Raw genomic sequence first — 17,902 nt, 5'->3', positions numbered from 1 at the left:
AAATGAGGATACAAAGCTCCCTAAACTGGATCATTTTCATACTTTCATTTGTAACTACCTTACGCCACTGGGGCACATTGTTCAAGGCTGCTCTTACCTTTTATATCATGTCTGCCAGCTGATACAATAACATTTAGCTTCCTCTCTGTGGTCTCTGGGTGCTTTATAGAGCAGGGGGACAGAAACAACAGATTGACCAAATCTACCAGACAGACTGCAGAGTTTATGATTACTAAGATGATGCAATAACATGTGGCCAAACCCCATTGATGAACTGCTACATTGGATTAGATAAACAAACATGTTATGATGGCGCTCTGGCACGCAGGTCTTTTTATGAGCAAAGACGAATACGTTCTTAACATATTAGCAAAGATGGAGAAGTAAAAAAGTACGACAGCATTAATCAGCGCAGTGTGTTGCCACGTGTTTGTGTGTTGAGAGTTATTTGTATTCTCTTCATTAGAAGAACAGCTGCCACAATATCACCTCTACATCACAAACACACACACACACACACCAGATGCCTACTCTGTCGCTTTAACAGACTGTCAACAATTTTATGTTTTTTTTGGGACATATGTCCAATTCATTATTTTTTTGGCACCTAATTCCTGTCATCATTGTCAGCTATTCTTCTTCATGAGGTTTTTTCCTTCAATCCAGAGTAATGAAAGCAGAGAAGGATTATTTAGTGTTGTTAATGTGTGTGTGTTTTATGTGACTACTGAGCTCAGAAAGCGTGGCTGCACCATCACCACTGATTCTTATGAATCTGTGCTCTTCTTGTTGAGTCAGAGAGCCCCCCCCCCCCTCTTTTCACTACGCAGCCCCAGCTGTTTTACGGTTACAACCTTGTTTTTATGTCACGAAGTTCACAATGTTCACAATGTTATTTCCACTGTTTTGAAAATACGTATTTCTGTTCTGACTCACCAGAATGTGGGCGTGTAATTTACCAAAAACGTTCTCTTAAGCGAGCTCGAGTGTGAGGAAACTTCTGAGATTGTGCAATTGGGGGCAAGTTGACAATGAATCAACACGGCAACAGGCAGACATACGCTGCAAAGAGCCAACAAAGTGAGGAAAGACTCTCCCACTTTGGATCAACACACCCTTCACTTTTCCAGAAAGAGCTGTCGTTATTTAGTTGTAGGTAGAGGACAGTTTAACTGAGCACATCCGTTTTAGCGCTGCAGCAGTGCCGCGTGGAGGGAAACCTGCCTCAATAAATCAACCAGCAGGGACAAATTTAATTTCAAGGAGAAATATTGCTGCTTGGGAGAGGATTTACCAAAGCATATCGGGAACGAAGGAGGTACAGTACTAAAAGAGACAGAGCGACACACAGAGTGTTAACAAGGGCATCAAAGCCATGGAGCAGGGAGAAAACTACAGCAGCCTGCACGAGTTCACAGAGGAGCCGACCCCCGGAGGGAACCGGCTCATTCTGGAACACAACAACGGTATTGTGTGTTCATGTGACAAAGATATTGGGAGATTTCACGTGCGTAAGCGTAATAGCATGTACACATATGTGCATTTACTCAGGTACTGTGACAATACTGAAATACTTCACTTGTCTTCTTTGTGATGTAAAGTCCACTTCACTTGCCTATATTGCTCAGGGAAATGGTTTACTTATTCTACTCAATAACAATGGTGAAAGAAGTATTCCCATTATTTACCCGAGCTAAATAGCTCTGCAAATACGCTCCTGCATTCAACAAAAATGTTTTGAAACTGGATACGTATAAGCTCTCATTAAGCCAGCAACAAATCAATGTTACATGTATTATACATTCAACTTTTAAATTATTATCCATTAGGGATAATAATGTGCTGCCCAATCTCTTTTTACTGCTTCTCTGGGCTTCACAAGATGATTGAAAATGGTGAGTTGACAGCTTCCGTTTCTTGTGTCCAAGACTCTCGGGGATTGAAGCGAGGCTTTGAGTGTTTGAGGCGTCGGACTGGTCCCCTGATGCCTTTATGCTTTTTGGCCTCCATCTGTGCCAACATCATACTCACCGTGCTCTGTAAGTATAAACGACCTGCCCTCCGGTCTGAGTGCGTGTATCGGCCTGCCTGCCTCCCTCGGTGTGAGACTCTCTCTCGCTGATTATTCTCTCTTCGTATCAGCTCGGTGCGCTTTTAGACACCTATAATTGGCAATAACAAAGATAAAGCGCTCCTCAGTCCGGTGAAGGGGAAATAATAGAAAAAGCACAGAAGTCCATGATTGTGAAATATTTCTTCTGCAGGGCCAACAGGCTGTGGACACTCAGCCTGATAATGGGCTTGTGAGGGCCCTCTCATTTAAAACAAACACCACTGGGGATGCAGGTGCTTGATCTATTACCACCAGACACACACACACATTCACACATTCACAGAAACACATGCACAAGCTATTGAGTACTATTTCAGTATCCGAGAATAATGACTTGCAGCAAAAGGAGATGAAGAGATAAATCTAAAACTTTTTATTACAACATATTTCAAGACAAATTTTAACATATAAACTATGGCATAAAAGCATCAGGACAAATCTGACAATATTATTATTGTCATCTGGTAAAATACATGTTTTCACTTCACTGTAGGTAGACTTCATGTTGCAGAATTGCTGTGTTAGTTGCACAGTAAACAATATCTTCCATGATAGACAAGGCAGCGTGTTTTCACATTCAACATTTAAAAAAAAACTGTCATTAATCATCGTTTGAAATGACATATATTATATCAATTACTCTTCTTAGGAAAGATTAGAAAACTGTGTTTTTAATAGGCAAAGGGGATGTTAGATCAACTGAGGAAACACAAATGTGGAAAAATATCTGGCAATGAAACCACAGAAAGGTTTAAATTATGCTCTTTTTTTACAGCCGTGAGGGAGCTCATGTAAACTCAATTATTTCCACCAACAGCAGCAGTAAAATGAGATTTACAGACGGTACAGAGGAGATTCATAAGAGTAGAGGGAGCTGTGGGTGAAAACCCGATAGTATGCAATTGCATGCGTTTATAGTCAGGCTTTTATTGGTGGCAATATTGTTCCAACATTGTGGAACAGACTGAAAAAGCTCAACATTTACAGGATGATTTTACATTCAATTTGGTACAGATGTTCATGTTCCTCAGGAGATGAATTTTCATCACCATCATTATCATCTCTCGGGGTGTCGCACTAAACGGCGTTCCCAATGGCATCCACTGGGCTTTAGATCTATACATCTGCCTCTCTCTATCTGACTATTCGTCGGTCCGTCTATGTGTGTGTGTGTGTGTGTGTGTGTGTGTGTGTGTCATTACTCCAATCTTCCTGCCTCATCAGTGGTTGGCAGGCCGGCGCCCGGTGCTCCGCTGGACTCCTCGTCTCTTGGTTTTAAACTGAACTCGGCACGGAGACGTTACACCCAGCTGTGCGAGGACTACGCCGCTCTGGGACAGAACTGTTCAAAGACAGGTGGCCGAATGTAAATCAAACTTGCACACAATTTCCTGCCGTCCTTATTTTACTGTTAGCCCTCAGGCTTTTTCTTTGTTGAGTTCTTGCCTTCTTCATCTCATCAATAGTTAAGCAGTGCAGGGATTGCCCTGAAGGATGGCTTCATGTCGGGGACCAGTGTTACTACTTCAGCAATAACAAGCTGGACTGGCTGAAGAGCAGAGATAGCTGTGCCGATATGGGGAGCCATCTCACAATACTGCACACCATGGAACAGCATGTGAGTGTGTGTCTGTGTGTGTGTGTGTGTGTGTGTGTGTGTGTGTGTGTGTGTGTGTTAATTGGGTCAGTTGCTGTGATCTTTACTACGTGCTGTCCGCGTGAGAGTGCTTGTGCGCGCACGTGTGTATCTATGTGTGTATAGACAGGAAACATAAAGCCACAAAAGTCTCAGGCCTCGCCCATTGTCCGCCTCCAAGGGTGTTTTTCGCGTTATTTGTCTGATTAAAACAGACTTTCATGAAAGGAAAATATTGTGCGCTCAGGACTGTGCAGTTTGTCCACAGACTGACACCAGAGAGATTCCCCGTTGTTGCGTAACATATTTTTTAGGAGGTGGACAAAGTACACATTTATCGGCCTTTGTGTACATAGAGTTCAGTGACCTGATGTTACAGTCCAGCGGACATTTCGACCTTTCCTTGTAGGAAAAGTACGTTGTAGATTCACTAATCGATGATGGCTGAATAACGTTTCGTGGCTCACTGTCATCATGACTTACAGGGACACAGGAATAGCGTGGAGGCATTATTCATGTTACTTGTGGCACTTTTCTTATAATTGCTGCAACATTTGTGCTACTGAAAAAGTTTAGTATATCCCTTTAATGTATATGGTTTAACACCTGTTGTGTGTGTTTTGTTTACAGTAAATAAAGAGATGTACAATAATACATGATCAGAATATGAGTGTATGAATTTGTGTTTTATTGCACCATTGGAAAATGCAGACATTTTGTTTGGTCATCCCTTCTAGATATAGTAATTTTGAAGTGTTAATACATGGTGTATTTGGCATTGGTTAAGGAATTAGCACTAATGAAAACACTATGTCAATGTAAAAATAAGAGTGTGTTTGTGTTTGTTTACTTTAGGATGCTCTGGTAGAAGAAGCCAAGAAAATTGGCGGATTTGATTATCACTTCTGGATTGGCCTGTCTGACCTAGACAACGAAGGAGAGTGGCGATGGGTGGACAACACAACATTGCAACACAAGTAATATCTGATGCAGTAACTTCATTCATTCATGTTCATGTGTTATATTAAAGGTTCAATCCTTCATTCATTCATTTATACATGTATATATATATACATATATTCATGTATATGTATGAGAGAGAGAGAGAGAGAGAGAGAGAGAGAGATGAAATAGCATTACAGTTGTAACATCAAAAGATAGAAAAACACGCATGCAACATGTTCATTTTGGTTTCCAAAGCTCAGATAAAAGAGTTTAAAAATGCTATGAATGAATCACAGGCCCCGGGTGGGGTGAGCTTGTTTTTCACATTTGTCAGAAATGTTCACAGTTGTTATTTATAGACTACCCTATCAATCCATGTTTCCTCCTCTCTCGGTCTGTCACAGATACTGGGATCAGTTGAGCTCCGAGCCAAATAACCATCAGTCAGGAGGGGAACATGGAGAGGATTGTGCCACCTTAGACAGCCATGCAAAGACATGGTTTGATGTTCCTTGTGAGCACATTTATAAACGGATCTGCCAGATGGATGTCATTCAGCTCCACTGAATCCCAATACTACTCAAAAGATTGCAAAACACAAGATTGTGAAAGACAAAGGAAATGAATGGTTTCAGAATAACAAAAAACAAATCTCAGACCAAAAGGTTGTTCTTGTGACATATATTTTTATTTTTCACTGAAGGTTTTTTTCTCAAACTCAATAAATTGAGATACAATATATTGTGGAGAAAATTGTATAACTCTAACTTTACATTTAAAGACAACATGCATTTTACAGGCACACATTTTGGATCGAGTTGGATGTAATTATTTGTTTTCAGAACATATCATTTGACCTCTTTTGGAGTGTGCCAATTTAAAAATAATGAGCCTATCAATATATTCAGTTTTGAATGTCAGGTCTTCATGTTGCAAAGTTGAATGCCACATTGTGTTCTACATTATTGTATATTTAGTTTTAAGGTTGTTTACCCATTGAAGGTACATGATAAGAGAGGGGGAGCTATTTGACAGCTCTAAACCTTGGTGAGTCATTAAGCCGGTGGATTGTAGTTAACAGTGCTAATAGCACTAACAGTATAATCTACGTCCAACATCCCCCTGGGGCTACAGCTGTATGGGGGAACAAGATTGTGGGGGCTGTGTGAGTCAGTTCCATAAATCCTTCTATCAATAGACCTTTTCCTTTAACCATGTTTTGATTTTTTTTTCAAAACACATTACTGTCTTATCCAGCCTAGTCTTGTTTTTTTATTGTTAACCCTGACTAAAAAGGAGCTTTTCTCAGAGAATGTATTCTAATCAAAATGTCTGCTGGCTGACCAGCACACAATCAGCGGTAGCTCAAGGCAGTGGTGTAACATTGCATATATACATAACAAAATATTAACATTGACATAAAATGTCAATTTCTCACCAAAACAGAATTGATTGATATGCATTGTAATAAAAGAAATATATCACAATCATAGCCTCTATAGCCTCTATAACCATAGACTCTATGCCCACAACATATTAGAGATGAGACGACTTAAAATTAAGTCTACATGTCTTGACCCCTTGTCACATGGCTTATTGTTATTACATCACATGTCATGTCAGCTGACGCTTTTATCCAAAGCGACTTACATTGCAGTATAACCCATGCGTTACATTTTGCCTGGGGAGCAATTAGTTGTTTAGGGTTGGGTGTCTTGCTCAGGGACGCTTCGACATGGCTTGCGGCTCCCAGCGCATCACACTACTCCATGTTGTCCATTGTTGACATGAGTATACTGAGTTTAAGAGATAAGAGATGATGCACAGGACAAATAACCCTCCCTTCAGTTGTTTTGTGCCCCCCTTTATCTTGGTACTCCTGGCCTGCAGACTGTTCACCGCCGCTGAGCAACGTATCGATCGAGTCTTCTCAGTGAGAATTCGCTCACCGCTAAGAAGCGCTGTTCTCTCAGATCCACTGATATAGAGTGACAGCAGCACACGTCCCGCCTACTCCCTTCTTACTGTCCAATCAAAGCTTACGTTGCTTTGTTGTCGTACGTGTGCTAACTGCGGAACTGAACAGTCAAGAGGGAGGCTATCTACTACATACCAACACAACAAGGTACATTTGGACACACAGACTCTTAACTAACATTTTCGTGGAAGTATCTTTTTGCCTTTTTTTTCTTCACTGTCGGTTATGCAGTATATTGGTATGATTTACATTATTGGAAAGGCTAAAGAAGTCGGCGGCCTAACGTCGACGGATAAGCGAAGCCTTCGGTTAGCAACTTAGCTAGCATGACACACTGAGACCGAACAAAAGCTAACATACATTTGGATGAAATATCATAAAATGAAATAAATCTACCAATACACCGATTTTTTCACCCTAAGAACTTCTGTCATGTACACTAATGTATGTTGACACTGTCGTTCACTTGATAGTTAGCTGTAACGATAGCCGTGTGCCTGAGCAGTGTTAACCTAGCGTTATAACAGGTGTGATCAGTTTGGCTAACGTAAGAAAATTATCTTCATACACCAATGCCTTCCACCCGTTTATTACTGTCGGATACTCCAAAATAGTAACTTAATCACAGCCCCACTCCATAAGTAACGTTAACATTTGTATACACGTGTGCACGTTTGCGTTTGAAAACAAGTCTAACTATTGTTTTTTCTCTACATTTAAATTGCTATATTTAAGTAAGGATTACATTTATTTCACCACATTTGCAGTCGAGGTCACTGTTCAGTGGAAATGCGGTTGGATCGTATCCCCGTGAGCAACAGAAACTCGAGAACATCGGTCTTTTTCATCTATTAATTTAGTGCCGACATTTTTAGTGGATTCATTTCAATCAACAAACAGTGACGAATGATTTCTGATTATCTGAGGGATCAAAGTTTTGGAATAACTTTAAGTTGAATGTGTTTTGTTTTTAGATCGTTGATTAGGTAAAACAACCATTTATAAGGCATTACCGTGACGCTCTGGAGAATTTTATGTTTTTGACATCAGAAGATTATGTTTGTGCTCAATCAAATATCGGAAGAGACAATTGACCACTGAATCCACGATGGAAAAAATATTGTTATTGGCTCATAATATATAAATTAGTGACCAAGACTTTCTGACTGACACTGGCGTTATCTAAAGATAACATTTTCCAGTGGGTTTCCCTTTGCTCCTGTTTTTATACAATTTGGGCTTTTTGTCACCGCTGTCAATAGCTGTGGCAATAAACATAATGTTTTCAGGTTGTTCTTCTGCCTGTCTGTTCATGCATATTTACGTGCAACCACCCTAAGAATTTCTTCTTTTTGGTTGAGGGAAATCCAGCCTCAGATGATCTTATGTGTAGTTTCTCTTCAGAAAAACGGCAAACATTTGTGTCACAAAAGTGTTAGAAGTGGCTTCAGTTATGTACATGGACATTTAAGGTCCACTGGATGAAGAGAATAGTGCTTCAACCAACTATTTTCATTGTTGATTAAGTATTTTCTCAATTAATAGCCATTGAGTTAGCCAGGCTATAAGTAAGGGACCGTGGAAATTGTTTGGCTGCAAAACATATCCGCTCATTTGTTCAGCTTGCTTGAGAAAATGCTCTAAACACACATTTAGATGTGCATCTAAAGGCATCCGATTTAGGATGATACAATATATCTGCACCCTCTGCACTGACTTTGAATAAGAACCAGACTACTCAGACTAGACTAGTCTTAGGTAAGCACGTTGGTATCCAGACTGCATTTATTTCAGGGAATGGCCTCAGGTCATAATTTTACCCTGCACATGAAAAACTAAACTTCTTCTGTGTCCCAAGATGTATCTGCTGGGATTAAAATAAAACAACAGGACAGCTCTTCAGATTGACATATTTGTCAGTTGACACGGAATTGTAAGGGACACAAATAATGCAGATATCCTGCATATGCATTATCTTTCATATTTCAGTAATTTGTTCTGTAAAGCTTGTGGATTACAAAAGGAGAGTAAGGCCACAATACAACATCAGGGAATGGCCCTGTATTGTTGCTTTTTTCCCTTTTTTTAGCCTTCCTGAAGACTTACCTTTACATCAACACTGATACATAAAAAAAAATCCACAAAGATCTTTTAGCATTGAGTTTTCAAAATTCGTCTGAAAACGACTTGTGGACTTTTCACGCACACTGGGCAGTTAGAATTGTTGCGCACTTGAGTGCCACTATTGCCAATATATGCAGAGAAAACCAGCTGTTATTGGAGTGATTGGTGGGCGTTGTTTCTAACAATGTAATCGACCTGATGGCGCAGTCTTTTTTTTTTTTCTCCACAACTATTGAAGTTGACCTAAAACAGTAAACGAACAAAAGTATAAATGTTATTCGGTGCGACAGCAGCTTCAGCCATCCGGCAGAGCTAAAAGTGTTACAACAGACAACAATGAAAATTGAGGAGAACCGTGAGAATAATTTGTTGACCCAATTTATTGACCTATAATCTAGTAAAGATCAATTAAGTGTTTGTTTTTTTATAGTAATGTGTGTAAGAGGGCAACCTGCAGCTGTTAGTTTTCTAACCTAAATTAGAAAAATAAGATTTCCTTTTCCCACAAAATTTGTCTGAGTATAAAGAGGAAGATTTTGGAGGAAGATCTTGGGTCTCAAGTGCAACCTTTTATTTTAATTATTATAATATTAGTCTCACTTTTGTATTTTCTGTAGCTAACCAACCAATCTTCTTCCCGTTTTACAGCCAGTGTACGTGAATAGTCTTGTGATATTCGCTTTCAGACCTGCCGGTATGGACAGAAATTATTTTCGTGAGGACGGGGAAGTTTCAAAACCCCTTAGACAAAAAATGTATCAGTTTGCATATAGCCTAAATACCTGCTCAAGACAAAGGAAGATGATAATTGGTATCTGGTAATTATTCAAGCGTTGTCCAAAGTGCATTTGCATTGTGTATGCAGGGAATTGGTTTTAATAAATAAACATGGGCTGTTCTTTGCATTCATTACCCTTGGTGACTGCATTGGTGCTACCGAGCGCAGCTACTCCTCTGCTGTCTGAGTAGCTCCTCGGGTAATTTGAGCAGTTAAGTGTGCTTTGGTCAAGAGTACTTGGCTGCTGTGCATGATAAAGAGACCTACATCCCGTGAAGTCCTTCTGTTCATTTAAACAATTTTACAATAGTGTTTAAGGCAGGTTGTGAACAGTGCTATTGTTTAAATGGCACAGCCCAGGCGTTGACAGCAATGCAATTTCCTTCATTTTAATCGGGACATTCTTTACAGCACTAGCGTTCTTATGTGTCTCTCTGTAATACTTTTGTTTAACCTGCTCAGCTATTTGTCTCCTTTCTCCCGTGGCATCAGATGGAGGTGGAGCAGCTCCTGTCCCTGTCCGGCCCAGCACTGGCCCAGGCTGTCAGCTCTCTGCTGGAGACCCCAGGCCTCTACGTCTTCTCTGACATCCTGGAGCTGCCTAATGTCAGAGAGGTAAACAAACCCTCGCACTTCATCTTCCTCACCCCTTGTGTCTTTGGCGACCTTTTCCGACCTGGCATGAAAACAAGCCATCTTAATCACAGTTAGACAGTTAATCTCACATGTGTTCATTTATCCAGGACACATTAGGAATCTGATCAATCAAACCCATTTCAGAAGGGTCAGCGATGCCTGTGACCTCATTCTTAAAGCCTAATCAACACAACGGGTGATTCCTCACCACATCTGACCACGTTTATCACCCATCCTCGTGGACACTTGGATACGTTTATGCATCAATGATCTAATCAAAGTCGTGACTTACCTCCCAATCGACACATCTGTAGATAGAGTTCCTTAGCGTGATGCAGCTGTCACTTTAGAAAATGAAATGACCAACTTATTCAGTATGTTGTACGATAGATTTCCCTGAGAATATACACTTAACGCTGTGTAAGTGTAACGCTGCTGTTAACAAAGAATAAGATTGTGCTGCACAATTGCTCCCTTATTTTAAGAAAGGACCTGAAAAAATGGAGGGGGGGGGACATTTACTAAGAATTTTTTTGTCTCCCTTCCCCTAAAAAGTAAAGTTGCATTTTTTGCATCTCATAAAAGGCCCAAAAATGCGCTTTGCTGTAAAACGCATCAACACAAAGCTTGAACATCTTCCTGCATGGTTTTGTGCATTTCCAAAAGTGTTTCAATTTCAGGTTCCTATCTCAATACTAAATGGCAAAGAACAAATACATTATAGTCTTGCAAAAGAAGGAACAGGCCTCAGCTTCCCGACAGCCACAAGGAAACTGTAGTAGAGAGATTACTGTGTTCACTGGAGACAGATCTGACCAAAAGACGCCCATCGGGAGAGAAGCAGCACGGATGAACAAATTGAGTGACTACAAAGTAGTCACTCAATTTTGCCGTGTGCACCAGTTGAAAATCCACCATTTTGATGGACCACGCATTTTGGTTCGTTATTGAAAGTAAATGTTTTCAATCACTTGAACCAGCAGCCTGGCAGCGTCACACAAATGGGTCATTTCAGTGACATTCTCTCAATGCCTAAATACAGCCTTACTCTCAAGGAGTCTCAGCAAGGCTCAAGTTTTTTATGTAGAGAGTCTCATTACTTCTGTGTTCTGCAGCCTCATTTCATTTTTCCCCTCATCTTCCTTCTACTACACAGATGGAGAATGGCCCTCATGCACCAATGTACCAGCTCCTCAACCTCTTTGCCTATGGAACCTACTGTGACTACAAAGGTATTGCAGTGGCAGCAGTGTAAATAAATAAATAGGGTGTCCCTGAAACTCCTTTATTATTAGCTGTATTTCCTTTGTTTCGAGGCAGGTACCCTGACACACGCTTTAAAAACCCTCACCTGAGGCACGTTATTCACGGGCAACATGACTGGTGTGCTTATCTGTCTGGGCAGCTATACACAAACTGATTTGATTTTTTTTGTGGGTTGCAGCAGTACTGGCACAAAATGGCAGTAAACCAATCTTTTGTGACTTAATTTGTCATCTGTGTGATACGTTGTGAAGTTTCAACAAGAAGTGGAATGTTAATTGTGTCTAATTTTATGCTGAACATCAACCAATAGCCTGGGAAAAAAAATTAGCCTACTTTTTTGTTCCCTTCCCTTTGGAGTCACGCCGACAGGAAGCACATTTTCTTTCATGGCGCTGTGTAGTGAAGCCCTCAGAGGAGGTGTCAGAGAGCTGCCTTCTCAGAGGGTGTCAGTCCTGTCACTGGGGAAGCATGGCAGCAGGAGACATAGTCCCAGGGGGCCGACTTCCTTCAGACTATGTTCTGAGGCTGCTTAAAGAGCCCTGCACTTACCTGCGTGTCCCTGTATGATTCTACACTTCAAAGAGCTAAAGTAGTGCCTCAATTATGTGGGACGGTTGGACCCTCATCAGGTGACACTTGCATGCTGACTATTTTCTTTTTGCCTGCTGTAGAGCGAGCAGCCTCTCTACCAGAGTTGACCCCGGCTCAGAGAAATAAACTCCGCCATCTCTCCATCATCAGCCTGGCATCCAACCTCAAGGTACTAGTTTATTCTTTTCACTTAGCAGTTTTCACAGGGAGGTGCAGATTAACTGTGTATTATGATGTTTGCCCTAAAAATTATGCAGCCACCTATGACAATAATGCGACGTCAGTAATTCTGCTTTTGAATATTTTTCAAAGTGTGTTATCTTGGAAGTTACAAGGGGACAAATCATAAAAAACCCACTTTTCAGCTTGTACATAAACTTTGGTATGTGCAGTGCATAAACTCCACAAACTGTGAAATATCTGGGGGGTTTTGGGCTGTAAAGATCAGAAAACGTTCGATTCAACAAGCCATTTTGATTTATCTCCCCTTATGTCACATGCAGGCTCATTAGAATATACTGCACTTCATGTGATTATCTCCACCAGCGGATTGAGAGATATCTTTGCAAAGTTGCACCAAATTGTTTTTGCAGGCAAATCAGAACAGACTTTCCGGGAGGAAGGCTTAAAGACACATGGCGAATACAGGCAGAATACATTGTTATTTTTATACCACTTAGGTGGTTGTGCAATTGTATCAGTTCTAAACAATTCATTCAATTGCCCAGATAATTTTCTAGGGCAAAGGGAGGGGAAAAATCCAAATCCACGTAAACATGTTTTAGTAGAAACCAAGAATTAACCTGAAAATGAACTCAACGTCGCTCCTTTTGAGCCTGTGACTGTTTCACATCAGCTAAATTAGAGTTACAGAAACCAACAGGCCTTTCAGTCTGAAGCGTCTCAAGAAAGCACTACCAGCACACCTACTACTGCTCAAGTCTGTACCGTTCACCCCCCCCTGATGCGTATTTAATGTTCTTTTATTATGGAATCTCACACACACCTTCCAACCATACTGCACTTCCTATTTCTTTACCTGCTACTGATAAATAAATTATTCATTATTCTGCCATTGCTCTTTTCGCTCCGACACCTGTTTTTCCTCCTGAATATGCTGCTACTTTCCCTGTGTGTAGGCTTGAACTCCCTAATTGGTCCGTTAAGGATTGCTGAATTCAACATTCTCCTCCCACCTTTCTCTCACAGTGACATTTAGACAAATGGGCAAATTGACTGTAACATTTTTTGTCATTTTCCATCAAACCGTTAAATTGGAATCAAATGATCTGCCTGTATACATTAGTTAAAAAAAAAGAGAAAATATGTATCGTCTCCTTGTCTCCTCCCCCACAGTGCCTGCCGTACTCATTGCTTCTGCAGCAGCTTGAGCTGAAGAACGTGAGGGAGCTGGAGGACCTGCTGATAGACGCCGTGTACTGTGACATCATCCAGGGCAAACTGGACCAGAGGAACCAGCAGGTGGAGGTAGACTGCAGCGTGGGTCGTGACCTCGGCCCCAACGAGCTGCCAAACATTGTCAACACGCTGCAGGAGTGGTCCGTATCGCCCCTATTTGTCTATGCACACACTTCTTTGTGTCTCAGTGATCAGCTCTCTAACTCTCCCTGTGCCTTTCCCCTCTCGGTCTCAGGTGCACAGGTTGTGAGGCAGTGCTGTGTGGTATTGAGGAGCAAGTCTCAAGGGCAAACCAATACAGAGAGAGCCAGTTAAAGGTCAAAGTCCAAGTGGAAACAGAGGTCAGTCCCTCATTTCTTTCTTCAGCCTACAGTAACTCCAGTGTGTGTTTGGAATGAATGAAGAGAATGTGACTCTTCGCATTTGTTTATGCTTCCAGCCACTTGTGGTCTTTTCATTTTCTCCCAGATTGCATATCTCCTCTTTTTTTTGCATTTTGTTTGAGGGTTAGTAGGCTCATACACATATGGGTTCATAAACACATTAAAGTATGAATTCCTCCACAAACCTGACTATTGCTATGCGACCAGTGTTCCTGTAATACAATTACGTTCCCCAGTAATGAGATATGTAGGCATTACAATTTACAATTGCAGTTATTAGTAATGGTGCGTTACTTCTTTACCAGAAAGGGATTCGTTTTTTGTGAAAAGTAAGATTAAATTAAATTGCGCGGCAGGTCTGAATGCATCTTCAGCCAGATATTGCGTCGGGCACACGTGTGTCTGACCCGAGGGAGAGGAACAGACAGGCTTCCTTCAGTTTAACATTTTGCATTGTCAGTTGAAATTTTAATAATAAAGGTCAAGCTCAAGGTGGAGGGCACACAGACACGGGCAGTGCCACCTTCCATCGACGCATCCTTTGACAAGCAAAATAGTGCAGACCAGCAAGGTGGCGAAAGTGACAAGTAATGTAACTAACTACATTTGATAGCAAGTAATATGTAAACTGATGAAATTACTTTTAGAGTAGTAAGTAAACAAGTAACTTGCCCAACACTGAAAACAAAAGCCTGGACATGTTGGGAACCTTTCCTTTAACTTTTCATTTTGAATCCATCCTCAGGTCTCAAATCTTCAGAAAACGTTAAAGGCCAGCGCTGCCTCTCCGTCGTCAGGCCCCGCCCCCGCTGGAGCCGCCTCCAATCAGGACGCAGATCAGCCTGCGGAGCCACGAGACCCTGCTTCCTCTCAGGAACCACGACAACCAGGCAAAAAAAGTTCAAAGGTGAAAGGGTGAGTAATGAGTTGCAACCTATTATTTTGGGTGCGTGCATAAAAGATGGTGTCTTGGAAACTATGGAAACCAGCAAAAGTCCTTGCATAGAAATTGCATTTATAATGCAATAACCCAGAGATTGAACACAAAATGTGTTTGGCCATGAAGAATAATCCTCCTAAAATAATTTGTTGGTGCGCTAGTGAAGTTATTTTCTTCGAGCAATTCCTAAAATTGAACCAAAACGCTTCAGGAGGAGTTTTTGTAACATATTACGTTATTTTATTCGTAAAACACTTTGGTACTGTGGTTTTGAAAAGGGTTTTATAAATACAAATGTACCTAGTTATAAACAGAGCCCTAGAAAGATACTTCAAACAACAAAGTAAAGCCATTTGTCCAGTACTTTAGTGGAGAGAGAAAGTTAATTCAACACTGTTTTTATTTTTTTTTCTTCTTCAATAAACATTAAAAAGCCAGCTGCCGTTTGATGGTTTGTGTGTGTGTGTGTGTGTGTGTGTGTGTGTGTGTGTGTGTGTGTGTGTGTGTGTGTGTGTGTGTGTGTGTGTGTGTGTGTGTGTGTGTGTGTGTGTGTGTGTGTGTGTGTGTGTGTGTGTGTGTGTGTGTGAACGCGTCTCTGCATGAAGCAGCTTTATTATCACACCAGTGGTTTGCAGCAGTATTCCATCCCTGCTTTCAGGGACTCTCTTCCTGCTCTGCTTCCATCCGGCCCAATTACCGATGGCTAATTTCACATCTGTCCTGGATTGTAAAATGTCACTGGATATACAAATGCCCCACGTGCGCTCATCCCAAAAGGACCGTACCCCCCTCCAGTGATCCAAAGATGCTTTGCTCGTCTGCTGTTTGTTTTTGCTGCCGAACCCAAAGCAGTGATTATTTTCTGGCGGCCTGTCATATTTTGATGAAGCATTGAGCTCTATAATTTTCAGCACTGCACTTCATTCAAATGAAGAGCCACTTGAAATCCAAATTAATGATAGCTTAACCTCAATCCTCAAATTAAAAAATTAGTTTTAGCACCATTTCTTTATAAAGCTATTTAAAGGAAGGGACTGATAGTGCAGCGGTTATTATTAGAAATAAGCACTAAAAAAAGTATTTTTTAAATTTGTGGAAATAGAGAATCCACTGGGATCAATTCCAAAAGAAAAATATGCTGATCAAAAGGACACTGTTGCACCACGGTTGCATCGGTACTATGCTTGTTTAGTAGTGCAAGTGAACACTGAAAGTGAAACATGTTAATCTTTACAGTATTTTGAAAAATCCCAAACAAAGTTTGAATGCCGTGTCTAATGCTGTTGTCCCCACTCAGGCTGCGTGGCAGTGGGAAGATCTGGTCCAAGTCCAACTGAGAACCAGAGACTGATATGTGGACACGAGGCACTGACGGACACTATCACTGAGTAACAGACACAGGGATGTGATGCTGGGCCAAAGCATGTTAATGGACACCTTTGTCTCTCACACACACACACACACACACACACACTCTCTCTCTTCACAGTACAACCAGGAAATGTCACGGGAACTTTTCTTGTCACCAAATCTCCCCTCACACATGGAAAATGACAGGTGTTGCATCCACTCTTGCAGTTCTAAATAGGTGGCTTTCACAGATACACATGTCACGTGTACATGAAGATGCAGGAGTCGGTTGCCTTTGACCAGAAGCAGGATCAGTATATTTGATGTGTATGCGTGTATCTCTCATTGGTTTGATAAATGTTACTTTGGTTTCGATTGATTATATGTTGCTTTGTATTATTTTTCTTTTCTGCTGAGTTGAGACATGTATAAAATCAGAATATAAATTGTCGGGAAATAAAACAAAGCCCTGTACTTACTTACCCTGACTCTCTGGTTAATGTCACTGTCAACTTCTTTCATTAAATGCACTTCAAAGCGCATCTCTGGAGGGGGCACAGCTAAATGTTAACTCGCAGAAGGGGGCTACCCGTTAGGAGGTCAAGCCATTAATTAGGGCACATCCCTAAAGAGACTAATGTATTATAGAGCTCAAGCTTTCCCTGTGTGCAACCAGCATGGCCACACACACTCATTCATATTTTATACATGGATGTTTAGCCCAGCGCTTTTACTTCAATGTCAAAATTGCCAGCCACCTCCATCACACAGTCACATTTGCCTTCCTCATGCCCGACCAGTATCTCACTTTTTTTTTTTTATTCGGTTCTCTAATTCTCCGCTCTTCCCCTGCACGACATTAATGGTGGCAATTATCTGACCAGCAGCAGCAGAGCGAGCGAAATAGACGACAGGGAAATTATGGTCCTGTTTTATTTAACCCTGCGTATTTCTCCACAAAATCCCTCCCATCTCTATAAATAGTGGCGTTAATTCCAGTCAGTGTGATTGAGCTTCATTGGCTCACGGTGGTTTTTCCACCAGATTGGAGCTGTGATTTCTAACAGCTGTTCACCTCTCGAGTGTTTGTTGGTGACGGAGGGTTAGCTGGCCCGCGCGTAGCGTTGAGAGAACGTGTCATGTTTCAGCATGTGAGCGGTGACGGCATACGCAAGTTCACACCTAACTTCTGCCTTACTGTTTGTCTTTCGGGCTTCTCATAACTCAGACGTTCCTTTTGAATTTCTGAGTGGAACAAAGGCAATCAATTTGTTTGATTGGTCTGTAAAATGCCCACAGGAGATGGAAACCGTGGCTGTGCAGCAGACCGGTGGAGAATCTCAATGGACTCGAGTGGCACTGTGTTCATTTTTTCAGATTCGTTGTAAAAACTGTAACCAGAGGAAATAGTTTCCAAGGATGCTCTTTTTTCTGAAGCATGAGGGATCCACATAAGGTCAGGGGATAAGGAAAGGCATCAGAGGAAAGCTGCCGCCTTATTCTTCGTCCCCTTTTCGGCTGCTCCTCGCGGGTAAAAATATGATTGGGACATGCAGTACTTTTTAATGCCAAGCCCATGGTTCAAAATGAATGCTGGCTACTGGACTAAATGTTGACTTTGGGGAGAAAAAGATTAGGAGATTGCACTAGCTATTAAAGCATTGCAGATTGCAGAGCTCAGGGGAAGTCATTCAACAGGCATTTAAATTAACAGATACAGGCACACAGCTATAAGGCCAGTGT

The 17,902-nt window shown here is 41.3% G+C and overlaps 2 protein-coding genes across 2 annotated transcripts; both read left to right on the top strand.

The window, feature by feature from the left end:
* The first annotated feature begins 1,029 nt into the window (after positions 1-1,029).
* cldc1 (C-type lectin domain containing 1) lies at positions 1,030-5,917 on the top strand. Its single transcript, XM_037453442.2, has 6 exons — positions 1,030-1,466; positions 1,929-2,039; positions 3,338-3,469; positions 3,580-3,731; positions 4,605-4,726; positions 5,099-5,917. The coding sequence occupies exons 1-6, from the start codon at positions 1,376-1,378 to the stop codon at positions 5,259-5,261; spliced, it is 771 nt and encodes a 256-aa protein (XP_037309339.1). The 5' UTR covers positions 1,030-1,375; the 3' UTR covers positions 5,262-5,917.
* Positions 5,918-6,671: 754 nt separating this feature from the next.
* On the top strand, positions 6,672-16,641 carry cops7a (COP9 constitutive photomorphogenic homolog subunit 7A). Its single transcript, XM_037453438.2, has 8 exons — positions 6,672-6,819; positions 10,067-10,189; positions 11,367-11,442; positions 12,148-12,236; positions 13,424-13,626; positions 13,722-13,827; positions 14,615-14,784; positions 16,107-16,641. The coding sequence occupies exons 2-8, from the start codon at positions 10,067-10,069 to the stop codon at positions 16,144-16,146; spliced, it is 807 nt and encodes a 268-aa protein (XP_037309335.1). The 5' UTR covers positions 6,672-6,819; the 3' UTR covers positions 16,147-16,641.
* Positions 16,642-17,902: the final 1,261 nt, after the last annotated feature.

Source organism: Pungitius pungitius, chromosome 11, assembly GCF_949316345.1.
Source record: "Pungitius pungitius chromosome 11, fPunPun2.1, whole genome shotgun sequence".
Lineage (NCBI taxonomy): Eukaryota > Metazoa > Chordata > Actinopteri > Perciformes > Gasterosteidae > Pungitius > Pungitius pungitius.
Note: the sequence above shows the minus strand (reverse complement) of the source record. Positions and strands in the feature narration are given on the sequence as shown.